Here is a 16,091-nt window from a genome sequence, read left to right as displayed (position 1 = left end):
AGCTGTGGAGCCAGCACTCGGGGCGGGGGCAGCACGTGGAGCCTCCCTGACTGCCCATGCGCCGAGGGGCTGCAAGGAGCTGGCAGCTGCTTCTGGGAGCTGTGCCAAACTAGGGTAGGCTAAGGAGGCTGTCTTAGCCCTGGGCTCCAGCTGCACTGCCAATCAGACTTTTAACAGCCGGGTTGGCACATTCTGGTCAAAAACTGGATGCCTGGCAACCCCGTCCAAAACAGAGGATTAGGGACTTCCTGTGGAACAGATAAATACAAATCTGTTCTTAGGCAAATGCACCAAAGAAAAAAAGTAATAAACACTTTATCCCCTTAAATTATGGCATTAGTGGACATGTCACAAAACTATTTTTCATAGTTTTTGATAAGGTATCAGTTGGTGTTTAAAACATTAAAGGCAACATTTTCAGATGTGACTAGTAACTTTGGAGGTGTCAGTCTTTGGGCACCCAACTGGAGACACCTTATTTTCAGAGAGTGGGTGCTCTGTTCTTTCTGCAAGTCAGGTCCCTTTAAGTTGCCTCAAGGTGGGCAACCAGAAACTGACAGACCCAAAGTTACAAGTCACTTCTGAAAATTTGTGTCCTTACTTTTACATCAATTAATTAATTGTTCATGTTATCAATGTCACATGAATTAGTAACTGAAACAATCAATATTTCATTGGTTCTGATAGGTTTTACCGAGAGTTATTAATGAGAGTTATTAATGTGCTCCGTGCATTTTTATGAGACTGGGCAAAGAACAAGGGCTAGGCATTTGATAATAAGGACACGCTTTATTTCACAATATAGTAAGTACGAGAGCATCACGCTTAGTGGTAGATTCAGCTTAATAGTTCAAGAACTAAACCTTTGAATGATTTTTTTTCATTTCAATAATCACTTTTACTGAAACATTTCAGGAAAGATAAGAGCATCAAATTAGTGTTTTCGCTATTATTACAACAGCACCAAAAATAACTACTTACCAAGAACAACGCTGTCGGCTTTTGGCCATTGTGAACAAGGCAGATTTCGGTAGACTTGGTCTATTATCTTTTCCTTTACTTGAGAAATAGTATCACAGTTCAGCACTTTCACAGGTACAGAATCAGTGCCTCCATCTTGTACATACACATTTACTGTCTATGAAAGAAAAAAATATGCATAATTATTCAAAAATATCAATTCCAGTCTCTGGTTTCTTTTGATGATTAGAATCCAGGCAGTGCCCAAGATACACTGTGCAGTCCTACCACCACGCAGCAATGTACATTTGCAATGTGGATTATCTGCACAGTTCTTCACTAATATCCAGCCAACTAGCTACTCTAGATTCCAGCCCATTCTTTCTATTATGATAAAATAGAAAAGGCACAGATTGGATGTTCCCCTTCTTCACTGATATCTAATATGACATCTCTACTGTGTCTTGGGAACTTATTAAAGGAAAGTTTCAAATAGAGACAGGCACGTATTAAAATGCTGGACCATCCAATGTCTGTGTACCACTTAGGTTATCCAATAACGCAATACGCAAAGAAGAGTCAATTTACTATTTATTACTTGTCACATTAACCCTCAATTACAGAGGGCACACTTAAGTAGTTTATTCTGGTTCTCAAGATATCATTGGTTCCGTTGGTATTCCCCCATTTTATTTATACAGGAGAGAATCTCTTGAAAAATCTTCAAACCCAGAATGAACTTTAAATGTGCCCACAGCATACAGATGATAATCTCAGTCCAGGTAAAATAAAAAAGGAAGGATAATGTCCTGAAAGGGGAAAGCAGGGATTGTGACCTCACCCTCTATGGAGGGTACCTGATTTCCAATGGTCAAGGCGGTGCAAAATTCTTGGAATTTTCATGGACTCTGCTACACATGCATACTTTGATAGCAGAAATGTCTAGATAGGGCTTCTTTCTCTTTTAATTGGCTAGTAGAACTTCCCTCTCTCTTAGTTATGGTCTTGGTGGAAGTGATCCCTGCACTTCATGTATTATTTTATGTAGTTAAACTGTGCTGCAATGCAGTGAAATTAAACACGTTTTCATTGTCCCTAGACAGAATTTGCAGGCTAATTGTATTTCTTCTTCCCTTCCCTATTTATATTATTAATTATATATGATTTTGCTGTCAGCTGAAAATGTAGTGTGTCAGTGTAACAACTGATGAACATACCCAATTTTTAAACAAAAATAATGACTGTAAAATGGATAAATACCATGCACAATATAGTTCATCTCTCAGTTTCAGGCAGAGGTGTGCAAATTAAATTTGCATTTATCTACCTAAGGCAGTAAGTGCTACATAAATGTCTATCCAAATTCAGACACTGGCATAATTAGCACATTTTTTAAAAAATCATAAAAAAGGCATATAATCCCAATATTATACAGCAATATTAACCTACTTCTTTGTGAAGGATATGTGATTGTTTTGTTATATGTACAACTGATGAATGCAATGAAATCCGGGCCAAATCTGGTCTAATGTTTACAATAAATATCTATGAGAATTATTCTAATTTGGCTCAGAATTGATTGGATTCACACGTCTCTCTTTGATACTGCATTCATAAATCTTAATTGCAAAAGCCATTTTTTGAGTTAAAAGACACCAACTTCAAAGAATGATTGTAGTAAGTCACAAATGATGTACGATACAAAAATATCTTGTTCGTTAAACACGATACAATGTAAATCGTGTTGTCCAGTCTGTGCAGAACTATTAGGTGTACTCTTCAGCTCAGACAAACATGGAATCCTCACGGAGTCCAAAACCGTACATTAAAAAAGTTACATTTTTCCTTTATCCATCCCCCACCCCCAAGCAGTCTGTTAACTACAGTTGCTGTAGGTTGTGTGTAAGAACAATTCATAAGGTAAGCTTCCCATGCTGCCCTCCCGCTCAAATCCCTTAGGAATATATCAAAAATGTGCTTTTAACCAAACACCTAATAAAGGCTTTTATTAAGTTTCATCCGCACTACAGATTTGTCATTGCACGTCTCACAATCAGAGGCAAATGGGAAAGGCTGCTAGCTGTGTCAATAATAAAGCCAGAGTAATCACATCAGAGTGACTTTCAAGGCAAAGAAAATCCCGTACTACTCTTCCGAGGACAGTTCTGAGCATTATGTACGTTTATTAGATCATGTACAAAACAAACAAGCCAAGAGTCTCAAAACCAGATGACTAGATTTAGACGGTTATGTCCATTTTTAGATGCCTAAAGAAGTAGCCCGATACGCACCATTAGAGTTAGGGACTATTCATAGGGTCTGATTCTTGTCTCACTGATGCTGGTGTAAATCAGGAGTAACTCCACAGAAATCAATGGAATTAAACCAATATAAAATGGTTGAGAGAGGATCAGGCTATTGGGAGTCTTCCCTCAAACTTCTTCAGAGATTGGGGGTGCTCAGATCTGGGGATTTGCTTCTAAGCCCTTCTATATAGTTCTTAATTCTTCACCTATTGCCCACATTAATAGTTCATCTTGGCTCTCATTAATTGTTATAGAAAGAGTGTACGGATATAAATTTAAATTCCACAGTGTTCAAGAGGAAAAGATTTGATATAAATTAATGACTGAGCAGATGAGCTGCTTACCAGCTGTGTATACTCTACATCATCTCCCAGTAACCCTGTGTCATTCAGTGTATATTTGGCTTTCATCAGCACAGCATCCACTGGGCCTTTTTCCACCTGATGTTTGATAGCCTTGAACAATTTATAAAGAGGTTCTCCAGCATTGTCCTGTTTAAGGGAAAAAAACAAAAATAAAAAAATGGAAGGTATAATCAATGCCATATGTTTTAGTACTTAATGAAGGAGAAGTATATGCATAGCTTTCATCCCTTACCTTCAGATATTGATATAAGCAAATAGCCATCCAATTAGACAACATCCTCTCCACAACAGTTTCTGATCTAAAAAATATGAATATCGAAAATGTTTGCTGACAAGAAGGCAATTTTCTTTTAAAGTGTTGCCTGAAATAAAATATTTCTACATTAACAGCACTTGCTGTCCTAATGCAATAATTTTACATAGGTTCTTTAAAGCATGCGCCTGCATTAGATAATGCTTTGCACTGTTCAACATTCTTAGATACTTTCAGCTCATTACTTTTACTGGAAGGTACATATCATATATTCAAAATCAGAAGTTTGTTTCCATGTTGTAAGAATGAGTGCTTAAAAGAAATCTACACTTTAGTTACTGGGGAACAAACTAATTGAAACAAAACATACACAGCAAAGATTAAATTCTGTAATGTATTTAGGAGTAAGAATCAGACCTATCTAATTGAAGGAGATGCATCAGAAAATTGTTTAAGAGCATTCATTATGGAGATGATATGGTATAAAATTAGATGATAAGCATACAAAAATTTCAATATTGCATTTTCTTCATGGATAGATGTTTGCGCAAGATGCTTCCAAGCTCTAACTTAAATTATTTGGACACGACAAATGGCTCTAGTTGCTCTTAAAAAAAGTAAATCCTATCCATTTTTGTTCCCTAATGTGCTCGGGCAGGTCATCATCATGATGATTTCTAGACAGTCTATAGCACGACACACACACTCTGAAAAACACCACACGGTAAATGTAACAATGTTGCAAAAAACGAAGGACTATGGAAAACAAGACAATCATTCAAACCTTCTGAGCATCAGCTTTGGGTTTTTGGCCACAACATACTGCTCCATCAGCTCTAAGAACAATGTCCTCATGATGTCAGTATAATATTCTAGCTTTCCATGTAAAGCAACAGTCAATAGGGATGCAAAATAAACTTTTTCTCGGGCAGAGAACTCCCTCTGCTTCTCCAATGTATGAATAAACTAAAACAGAAAAAGCAGATTTAGCTTTGAGTCTAAATGATTCATGACAAGTTTCAAGAGTAGGTCAAAACATATCTGGCACGGTAGGAAGGGGGAAAACCCAAAACACCTATTGTCTTAATGTTAGTCTTCTAAGTACAGCATGAAAAAAAAACACTCAAAGTTTTGGACAAACTACATATAAATAAGCACTATCTACAACTCTCCTCTCTCTCTGCGTGCGAGAGAGTTTTAAACACACTGTCTTCAGGGCTAACTCAACTAATATTTCTATATCTTCGATAAAGTATGAAGTAATACACAATGAAGGATGTTTTTGTTTAAAGAAACCTCTGCACTATAAGTTTAACCTCCCTTCATCCTTCCCGCAACAAACCCCCAACCAAACAAAAACCAAACCCTTCCACTTCCATTACAAGGACTGCAAGCTGAATACATACATTGTAAGTTTCAGATCTTGTTTTCCTCTGCCTCAGAATGCAACACTACTTTTAAGTAATGAGCATTAGGGCCATGCTTAAAAAAAACAGGTGCCTGCAGTTAGCTTCTCACTCCATATTTAGCCACCTAAAAATCAGCCTGATTTACAAGAGTACCAAGATTTAGCACTTTGGGAGCAGGTGGGTGCTCATCAATCTTGAAATCAGGCCACTTTTTAGGCGCCTAAATATGGACTTAAGAGCTGAACTTTAGGCTCATCTGTGCTTAAAAATGTATGCGTGACTCTACATGTACATACATACATACCAGGCAAAAAGACTTTTCTGAAAAATACAGGGTGAGCTCAAAGTGACTTTTACTTCAATACTCACATTTATGAGAAATGATTTGCTATTCAGTAGATTGGAGAACTGATTTAAAGCCTGCTCCACAGTTTGCTGTCTAGCCTCTGGAATATCCAATTTCCCAGTAATCATTACATCTTTCTCTCCATCTTTTGAGGGCAAGAAGAAGACTCTGTCTGTGTACATTTTATAGTCCAGCACAGGAATTCCTGCTTCACTGACATCATTGGTCTGATCTTCCATCTCTATCATTAGATCTAGAACATACAATATTCCTAGTTTTAGAGTTAGTTTTAGAAACCACAGTACCTTTTGTTGTCATCTGACAATGAAAGCATTTTATACCAGGGAAAACAATGATCAAACTTATTCAGAATCCTTTCCCCTTCCACTTCCATTTCACTTTTTCCATAGTATGTTTACCAATTGCCAAAGCATGTTCCCTACAACTCAGAGTTTCTTTCCAGATGATCCTGTTGAGACACTGACAGGACTGTCTTTGAGGAATCACAGGGTATATCTCCTCACCAATTTGGAGCTTGTGACAGCAAGTCTCAGAGTCTGGGTCTACAGACTGCTCCTGGGGCTCATGCTAAGGTGCTAATAATAGCCGTGCAGACTTTAGATGTCTAAGGAAGGGGGTGTGCTTCAGAGCCCGAGCTCCAGCTAGAGACCGAATGTCTACATGGCTATTTTTAGCACCATAGCAGGAGCCTGAGTCTGTCAACCTGGGCTCTGAGCCAGGTTGCCATCACAGGCTGCAGCTTGCTGTGAAGATGTACCTATAGTTACCTAGACTGGGGAAGGGACAATCTCATTGTTTTCTGTTTGTACAGTACGCAGGCACAAACAGGGCTTGATTGATAACTGGGGCTCCTACACAGCATCATAATACATATGCTAATCATCATCATTACAATATTTTCTTATTGGATATTGTAATGTGATATGTGGAGGATCATGAATTTACTGTAGGATCAGTAATTACTGAATGCTGGGCTTTATGCAGAGAGCTCTTCTTAAAACACACACACACACAGCAGCAAAGGGAAGAAAGAAATTGTTGCCAACTACTTTTCTTGTGTTTATATACTTTCTATTCCTTTCAGTCCACATCACTGTGAAAGCTGCCCTTTAATTCTTTTCATGATAGTTGGGATGTTGAGCCACGGAGCAAGAGCAACAGGAAGTACAAAGAATAATCATTTTATTAGGAGAAGGGTAGAAAGGAAGAAGGTAAAATAATTCACTGAAAATGATGAAAACACTTCTGTGAGCTTTCAAGTTCTTGACACAAAAAGCAATTAGAGGTCACCTTTCCACAAAGTGGTCATTTCAGCTGGAGGCTTTCCAGTTGTCTGATATTGCTGACTGACTAGAATACCATGTTAATTAATATAATGGCCTGTCATCGTGGCAATTTTTATTTGACCACATAATTTATCCTGGTTCTCTTTATTCTGTTACACTCAGCCAATTCTAAGAAAGAAAACATCTCATGGTTTCAAGCTTCGTGCTGTGTGTGTTCTTCTACCCTAATCATCACTTCCTTTACTATGACTGCTCTGATGCATGCAGGAAGACTCCTCTTCCTACATTTGCCATAATCAATATTATATGCATCTAGAAACTACTTTCATTTAAGTGCTTTACTTTACTACTAGCCAAGACAACGTGAATCTTATGTGCTAGATTACACTGTTAGAGACAATTTGTGTTTCTCCTGTGCCCAGGGAGGCAGCTGTGCTGGAGTAGGAGATTAACCCCACACTCCAGCAGGCACCAGTACTCCCTGCACTCTTCTGGGAGTCCTGGCAGGGGACAGGCAGCTTCACATTCCAGAAACAGTTTTGAGAAACCGAGGGCAGAAAAGAAGAGGGATTACGAAGGCCAGCTGGTAAGGGAGTCTAATAAGCAGAGATGGCTCCAAACGGGGACCTTGATCTTCAGCCCTTCAAATTTCAGAGTGGCCTTTGAAGCTGAATCCCTTAGTCCAAACAGTTGCTACAGAGATTTGGTATTGGGTAGGGTCCAAAATTGGAACAGGCCAATTTTCCAGATGTGACTCAAGTATAATGGGAAAAAAACTATTCTGAGACAATTTCGGCACCAATGGCAGAAATCTCAGGGTAACAGTAGATTTTATGAGTTTTCCACTATTCAAGATGGCAGAAATCTTGTCAGATTATCTACAGAGTCAATTCAAACCCATACCCTGAATTCCCAAAGCTAAATCTAAGCCAAATTCAGATTCAACCACCACTTTTTCAGCCCATCTCTGTTAATAAGAAACAAGTAATTTCTCTTTAGGAAAAAAAGATGCTTTGTTATAGAAGCAAAGATAGGTTATTTCAGCATAAACAAATAGTGTATTTTAGACGGTGATATGACAGGTCAAGGTAATCACTTAGGCCAAAGTTTTCAAACGTGGGTGCCTGAATTAGACACCAAAATAAGTAGCCTGATATTCAGAGGTGCTGTGCTCTTACAGCTCCCATTGATTTCCTTCAGGTGATGTCTCTTTACATACAGTAAAGAATGAACCAGCTCCTCAAATCAGGTTCCATTATTTCCCGTTACAAAGAGGTACATTTTCTTCTTCTCTCTGATTTTCCCAGACTTAAAAGATATTGCAGTCTATCTTCATAAACTCATAGCGCACCAATTCATATATTTTGTGGCTTTCCTAACATAATATTTTTATTAAAATAAAATGTGTCACATTTTATCAATAGCATAAATACAGACTACAGTTACTTATTGTGAAATAGGTGACTTTTCAGTACCAGTGGCAGCTTTTTAATAGTAATCATAAAAAAACATAGTTTCTATTTCCATTTGCTGATTTAATTCCTTGTGCTTATTTTATCTTTACCCTAAAAACCTGTTTCCTTTAATCACTTTCACTCTATTTAATCTTATTTATGGCCTTCATTGTCAGAAGAATATGTACTGTACATTGATGTCTGCAATCAAGAGTAGTTATACTGGCTTGTAGTTACACCCAAGAAACAGTTTAAGCAAGACAGTGCAGTAGTTTTAGCCCAATTTAGGATTTCTCATTAGGGTCCATAAGAAATCTAACATCAATCATACCTGTGAATTCCTTTTTGCACCTATCTCTGACACTTTCTTCCAATCCTTCAAGCTGTGACTTGATTTTTTCATATTCACGTTCTGCTTGTTGGCTTTTTCGTCTTTAAGGAATAAAGTACGATTTTGAAAGTTATTAACGGTAAAAGTAAAGCATTTTGCAATTGCACTGATTGGAAAGGCTGAGGGATCATAGGAAGACTGTTTCTTTTCCTCTTTACCTTTAATAACGAAAGTGGAGGAGATAGTGGGTCAGATCTTCAGCTAATGTAAATCGATGTAGCTCTACAATGGAACTGCTTACACAGATCGGCTGATGATCTGGCCCAATGATTTTAACCTTATTAGGATACATTTGTGAGCACATTTTAAACACAGCTACTTCACTTGTGCAAGCTGGACAGAGAATGCAATAAGCACTCACAGCACATTCCACAACAGCTGCTGAGTCACGACTAAGGCTTGTCTACACTTAAGATAGGTCAACATAGTTACGACGCTGACAGATGTGAAAAATTCACACCCCTGAATGTCATTGTTAAGATGACCTAACCCCTGGTGTAGATGTGGCTAGATCAATAGAAGACTTCTTCTGTTGACTTAGCTACTTCCATTTGGGGAGGTGGATTAGTTACATGGCCAGAAATACCCCTTCAGTCACGGTAAGAAGTGTCTACACTACAGCAACACAGTGGCAGTGTTGTAGCTGTGCTTCTGTAACATCCAGAGCATAGACATGGTTTAAGTCAGTACATGCACAGGATCATACTGAGCAGGTTATGGGAGATCTAAGGGAGTTTCAACGTTGTACAGGGGCAAATACTATAAAGCACTGCATCTCAGTTGTACAGCTTTGCATCATTACAGTGAAATCCACCAAGCTTATACGCTACTTACATCCCACTTAAGACTGCAAAATAGGCCCCAAGTAGGACTTAGGTGGTGTATAGTTCTGATACTGGCACTCCACAAAGGGGTGAATTTCACCATTAGTCATGAAATGTGTATGTGGTAATATGTGGCTCAGCTGTAAAGGCCGGAATATCCACTCAGACAGATCCAACCATCTCAGGTCTACAGAGTGTTGACATAGGAAGCTTAAACATTGACTAATACACATGCAAAGCAGCAATATTTTCACTAGCATGAAGGCACTTCAGCTGCAATTTCAAGACTGTGTGTGCGCACCTTACCCCCTCAGTGTGCAGTGTGAAAACCTGGGCCAATCTGTTTGGGCTTACAGCAGAGAAAGAATACTGGGCTGACTGGCACCAAGGAATACCACTGAAAGGGTCTATGTGAGGGGAATTATTGGTACAAATGTTATCCAGCTACTTCCTTTAAAATGTTTAGTTTATTAAGTGATCAAGATGGTTTCTCTTTGCAGATAAGAACAGTTTGCTCTTCTGCCCCATCAGCCTTCTCCTTCAGAGCTTTGGGACAGCCATAGCATCCGACTATCTTACCTGTAACAGTAGATAGAGATGATGATAATGGCCACCATAGGAAAAATTACAGATGGCAAAATCACATCCAGGGGTACGTCACTCACACGTGTGTCATATTCCACCCTTCCTAGGATCCATTCTCTGAGGCCAAATTTCACCTGAAGAATTAAATAAATACTTATACCTGCCTCAGAAATGTAACTAGAAGATTATTCAATAATTTAGCTGCCATGCTTTAGTTTCTTAGTAATCTTTATAATCTGTAGAATTCCTAGTCCAGATTGCCAAACAGGTATAATATGCAGATACAATTTTTTTGCTGGCATAAATTGGCATAGCTCCAATGAAGTTAATGAATTAATGGAGCAGCACCTATTTATTCCAGCAGGTAAGTTGGCCCTTATTACATAAAAGGAAAAGAAAAACCTATTACTATACAAAGGAATTTAAGGCCCAATCCTGTAAGCACTTACTACCCAGAATAGTGATGGACTGCAATGGGACTTGTCAAGATAGAAAACCCGATTTCTAGTTGTGAGTATGCATAAGACTGGACCCCTTAATAAAAGCGGCAATCAACATCTTGGGACATTCTATTTATCTGCAATCCTTTTATAGATAGCAGGCAGAATCTGGAAGTGGAGTGGAGTCACAAGATAGTTTCCTTTATATAATGGCCACTGAAAAATAAACCCATGCAAATAGGAAGCTACTGTATCAGTGTCACAAACACAGTACTCCATACCCTCCTCTCTACATACATGCTATTAAAGACAACTTGCAGGGAAGGTGACATACAATGAATTCAGGCAAGTTATTGATTGTATCCCTCTTCTGCCTTCTCTTTGGCTGAGGTTGTACTACTGGTGGTTCACAATATAGATCCTTGTCAGTCAGTGTTTTTATGTTGCAGGGTTCTGCCCCCACAAAAGCTTGAGCCTCCTCTATCGTCATGGCTTTGTTCAGATTACTGCCCTAGACAGAAAATATAAGGCTAAGTCATTTTAGCTGCAAAGCCACGGGTGAAGCAATCCACAAGTTACACAATATTTTGTACAGTTCATTTTCAACAGAGGATGTAGTTCTGACATCAATGTGAAGGGGGAGGAAAAAATACCCCCAGGCTTTTACACACAGAGGAAATCTATTAATTCTGTGGGAACACAGCTAATATGGAAATTCCAGATTCCAGCAGTGGAGGGCAGCATGCAGTTTTGGAGGGCAGCATGAAAGGAAAATCTCACACCTATATATTTATTATAATGATAAAACTAGAACCAGCCATGTCTTGTCAAGTTTACCTCTGCATGAATAACGTTGTTGACTTGTTTTTTGATGCCATCAGTGAAGTTTTCAAATGTTGGATCCGCAACATATTTAAAGGAATCATTGTTCTCAATATTTAGAACCAAATTGTAACCATCCATTTTAATAAGAGTAGTAATCCTATAGTTTTCTGGATCCTCTAATATTGGTGGAGAAGAGAAGACTATTGTGCTTTCATTGATTTTTGCAATATCTTTTCCTTCAAACTAAAAAGCAAACAAAACATTTTGGGTTTTGATTAGATCATGTTATTTGCTGCTGAACATTTAGCACCTAAAAATACAACACAACCAAGTTAAATAAAAAGGTGAGGCTTCTCAGATACTTTTGGAAAAGAAAAAAATCACTGGACAAAAATAAATCATCGCTTCAGTGTGGGTTAGTATTTAGGCCCAAAGCAAAATCCGAAGGTCTGAACACTCCCGAAGTTGGCAGAAAGTTTGTGTCATTATCTGAATTTTGTGGGTTTGAACCATTTTAGGGCGATTTAATGTTGAGAACATAGGATTGGTGGGGCTGGGGTGGTAACGCCTTAGCTTTAATCCAGACTGGTTTTGACTCTTCTGCAACTTTGGGCACATCACTTGTCTTCAAGGCATTTATAAATAACAGAGACGTTATCAGCTTAATATAAATGCTCAGTACCATTTATGAATAAAATACATTAAACACCAACCAGCTAACTCACAACAAACCTTATCTTCCACCACAATGAATGTTTATTTTTAAGGCACCTCATGCTTGAAAATGTCTGGATCCTAACAGTAGAATTTTTTTTATATATAATTTCTTCCTCCCCATCCCAATCCTTTGCATTAGGTGTTCCTTGACACATTAAAAAAGTACTATTATACAAATAGTCTACTCTAGGAACCCTCTTCAACCAATCATTAACATAAATAACAACACACAAATCAGCAGCTATCTTTATGACTTCTAGTACATTTTGGATACTACCATAATATAATGAAATGAAAATAAAGTGAACTTAAAAGTAAACAAATGGTGGACAGACCACATTTACAGCGCCTCCAAATAGAGGTTTTTTATATATTTGAATAAATATATACAGGGGGGAGAAACACTTGAGAATATTAAACAAAGTTTTGCTAAGGAAAAGTTTTTCATGAGTTTAGTGTAGGCCAGATATAGTAGAACTTCATCTGTTAGCCTACGTTGTAGTAGTTGCAGTAAATAGACTAAGAAAGGTGGACAGTGTCTTAAGAAGAGCACAAAAATTGTATAGATTCTTAAAAATTAAATTATGTATTTGAAATTAGAACTGAAAATAGACAATAGGAAAACAAACGTTAGTTTTTGAACAAGTTTTGAACTATGTCCCCATCAAAGAGACATTTTAGCTTCTTAATCAGGTGATAAACTGTAGTCTTCCTGAGAAATATTGCAGTTATTTGTAGTGAAGGGGTCTGCTTAGCATCAGATGCTGGAGGGGTAGTTTTAAAATTCCATGTATAAGGATATGCACACACTACAGGAAGAATATGCCAGGAATGGGCAAAAAAAGTAGGAACTTTTCAGTTTGCAAACCCAAATTGAATGGGTTTGGATTTTGCAAAGCCAAGAGCAGGAGCAGTTTAGATTTGAGTCCAGAATTGTCCAAACATCTACAGCTCAGTAGGGAAGACAGGGGATAGGATACATGATTCCACTTTGGACTTGCCAAAGAATTTCAGTTGCCCCGTTCAAGGCTCGGTTCTACAACCCTTATTCATGTTGAAAAGTACCTTACTGTTTGAGTTGTCTCTTTGAAATCAAGGGGGCTTGCTTGCATTGTAAGGTACTAATCAACGTAAGTAAGGATGGAAGAATTGGGCCCTTAGTTTGCGGCTGAAAAAAGTACAAATATTGACAGGGTTTATGTACCTGAGGTTTTCTTTAAACCATTTAGGCCCAATCCAAACCCCACTGACATCCGTGGACAGATTTCAATGGGGTTTGGGATCAGGCTCTGTTTAGACATCACACTGATGATGAAGACAGCATGTCTGACCAATAAATAAATAAATAAAAATTACCTTTCTGGAGTCTAGACTGTGTATTTGTCTCTTCTTCCTTCTGGAAGGCCCATGAAGTTCAGCAGTTACAACTATGGAGAAACTCTGGATGATATCAAACCCAGTTCCCGTTACAGTAATATTTCTCCCTCCACTGAAAAAGCAGACACAAATCAAACATGAGTAAAGTTCTACAACCATACACTAGCTCCATCTAGGACTTCTTCCTCTTAAAATATTTTTTGCATAGCTTTGCATGCAGGTGCTTGTACAATAGTTAGGTATCAAATGTAAGAACTTCCAGTAAACCAAATATGGATATAAAATTTTGAAGTGATACAGCTGATCCAAACCCCGTGGCCTATTTGTGATTTTTATATTGACATTTTTAAATTGTTTAAAATATTTTTCCTTGCCTTTATCACTGTTTGGCAGCACGGAAGAGGGGTGGGGAAGATGCGGAGAACACTACACAAACAAACAGGGGAACCTAACACAATGGTTGGTGGTTCCTAACAAAATGACTCAGTGCTTGGATGAGATCAGCTCATGGATGAAAAATAGCCGGCTGAAAGTGAAGCTGAGCAAGACAGAGGTTATGCTGGTGGGCAAAGGAAAGCATTTTGAAGAATTTGTAGCCATGGAGCATTCTCCTTTAGTTGAAGATACACACCCACAACTGGTCAATGCAGTCTCCAGGTTAGGACTACTCTTGGATTCCTCACTGAGGCTAAGCTCTCACAGAGCAGCATCTGTGCGTAACGCTTTCCATCATTTCCGGGTACCTAGGAGACTCTACCCTATCATGACAGACAGTGATCTGGCCTCAGTTATTCATGCCTTAATGACCTCTTGGCTGGACTACAGTAAGGCAGTATACCTGGGGATGAAGTACCTTTAGCACTTAAACTCCCACTTATTCAGAAGACTGCAGTGCATCTCTATAGTAATGCTGGTTACCCCAAGCACATCACACCTGTCCTCTGCTCCCTACCCTGGCTTCCCATAGAATCAAGTCAAGTCTTAGACCTCATCTTCAAGGTGCTCCATTGCCTGGCATCAGGATATTTCAAAGAGCCTCTAAAGCTCTGGGACAAAGACCATACTCATCAACTTTGCTCCTCCAGCTCAGTGGAACTCCCTACAACAGAAGATAAAGCTTTCTAAGGGGCTGGTCCAAGACTGTGGAATGAACTCCATCAGGAATTAAGGATCACCACAAACCTCATCATCTTCCATTCCAAGTGCAAGATGCACTTCTTCAACCTTACCTTCTCTGACATAAATGCATAGCAACATGCATATTAAAAGAGCCCCTACCAAAACAGGACACTTCACTGCAAGCACATCTCCCTCAAGAGAGAGGATGAGAGAATAAACATGTGCCATATTAGTCATGTTGCTTACTGCATTCCTGGAAGGTGCTCTGATAGTGTGGTGATGAGTGTTATAAGAACCTATATAGAAAGGAATAAAGGTCACAAGGTGTTGGCTCTCTTTGTTGCAGTTGATAGATGCATTAATAATTAAGAAAGACTTAGCGTAAATTTCCACCCACCAACGATCCCAATAATCATGACGGGGAGGGAAGGTGATCCATAGAATAATCTAATAAAATGAGTTCCACTTTATCAAAAGTTTTGAGAATCCCTGGAGTGACTGACTATAAAGGGGGAAAATTAGACTGATTACAAAGCGCTGTCAAATGTACCAAGTAAACAAAAGAAAGACAACTATTGTCCCACTAATCTCTTAAATGGTAATAATCTTAAACATTATTTTACATAAAAGGTCATGTTCAAGGAGGCTGGTAAGTCACAGCTGATTTAACTTTTAAGATGCTGTTCGGGTCATCATCTCATGTTGGGGTTTTTGGTAGAAAGTGACAGCATTTGAGATTGGGCTCGTTCCCTCTAATCTCTCAGGATATGAAAATACCAAGATGTCCTCTACTAGGCAGCAAGATTAAGATATTAAGAAGCTGAAGCCCATGAGTAAAGATCACAGTTTTTGTCCTGAGCCCTTGAAATGAGGAGTACTCTGGGAGGACTTCTATACAGGTACACTGTCAAATAGTTCAAAGTATCATGTTGGGATTTCCTGTTTGCTTTTATGTTTAGGCTATCGGTATTTTTCTTTTCAGAAAGAACTGAAGAAACCACCAGTTTGGCTGTAGATTAAAAAAACAAGAACAAAAACAAAAAACAACACACACAGACACACAAAATCTCTTAAAAATCCTGCTGAACTCCAATTGTGCTTTTTAACCAGCTACTACTTGCCCTACTGGAACAAAGCTGGCAAGTCATAATTTATTCTTTTTTATTTCCATCATATCAACTCTTATTAATAGCCGAGCAAGCCATGTTTCAGAAATGGATGGACATGGACATTTTGACAGCTTTATGTTATCAGGTGATGACTTCTGCTTTAACGGGAATAAGATTAATTTTAAAAAGCAAGGTAAAACTAGGGTAGATTGACGTTCTCCTTAAATACATCTCCATCTCTTTTCTTTTTCCTTTAAGAAATCTGTATTTTAAAAGAAGTTAATTAATTTTCCTATTTCAAGAT

General features: G+C 38.4%; 1 protein-coding gene across 7 annotated transcripts in view; it reads right to left on the bottom strand.

Moving 5' to 3' along the window:
* The window catches only part of PLXNB2 (plexin B2), a 325,760-nt gene that overhangs the window by 22,921 nt on the left and 286,748 nt on the right, over positions 1-16,091 (bottom strand). For all 7 annotated transcript variants that reach the window (XM_073328266.2, XM_073328265.2, XM_073328269.2 and 4 more), the window contains 10 exons: positions 13,539-13,671; positions 11,478-11,708; positions 10,975-11,151; positions 10,195-10,334; positions 8,732-8,832; positions 5,663-5,892; positions 4,669-4,850; positions 3,864-3,930; positions 3,611-3,757; positions 982-1,138 (listed from right to left, as the gene is read on the bottom strand). In XM_073328266.2, coding sequence (XP_073184367.1) covers positions 982-1,138; positions 3,611-3,757; positions 3,864-3,930; positions 4,669-4,850; positions 5,663-5,892; positions 8,732-8,832; positions 10,195-10,334; positions 10,975-11,151; positions 11,478-11,708; positions 13,539-13,671 — 1,565 coding nt within the window. The remainder of the gene's footprint in view (positions 1-981; positions 1,139-3,610; positions 3,758-3,863; positions 3,931-4,668; positions 4,851-5,662; positions 5,893-8,731; positions 8,833-10,194; positions 10,335-10,974; positions 11,152-11,477; positions 11,709-13,538; positions 13,672-16,091) is intronic.

This window comes from Lepidochelys kempii, chromosome 1, assembly GCF_965140285.1.
Source record: "Lepidochelys kempii isolate rLepKem1 chromosome 1, rLepKem1.hap1, whole genome shotgun sequence".
Lineage (NCBI taxonomy): Eukaryota > Metazoa > Chordata > Testudines > Cheloniidae > Lepidochelys > Lepidochelys kempii.
Note: the sequence above shows the minus strand (reverse complement) of the source record. Positions and strands in the feature narration are given on the sequence as shown.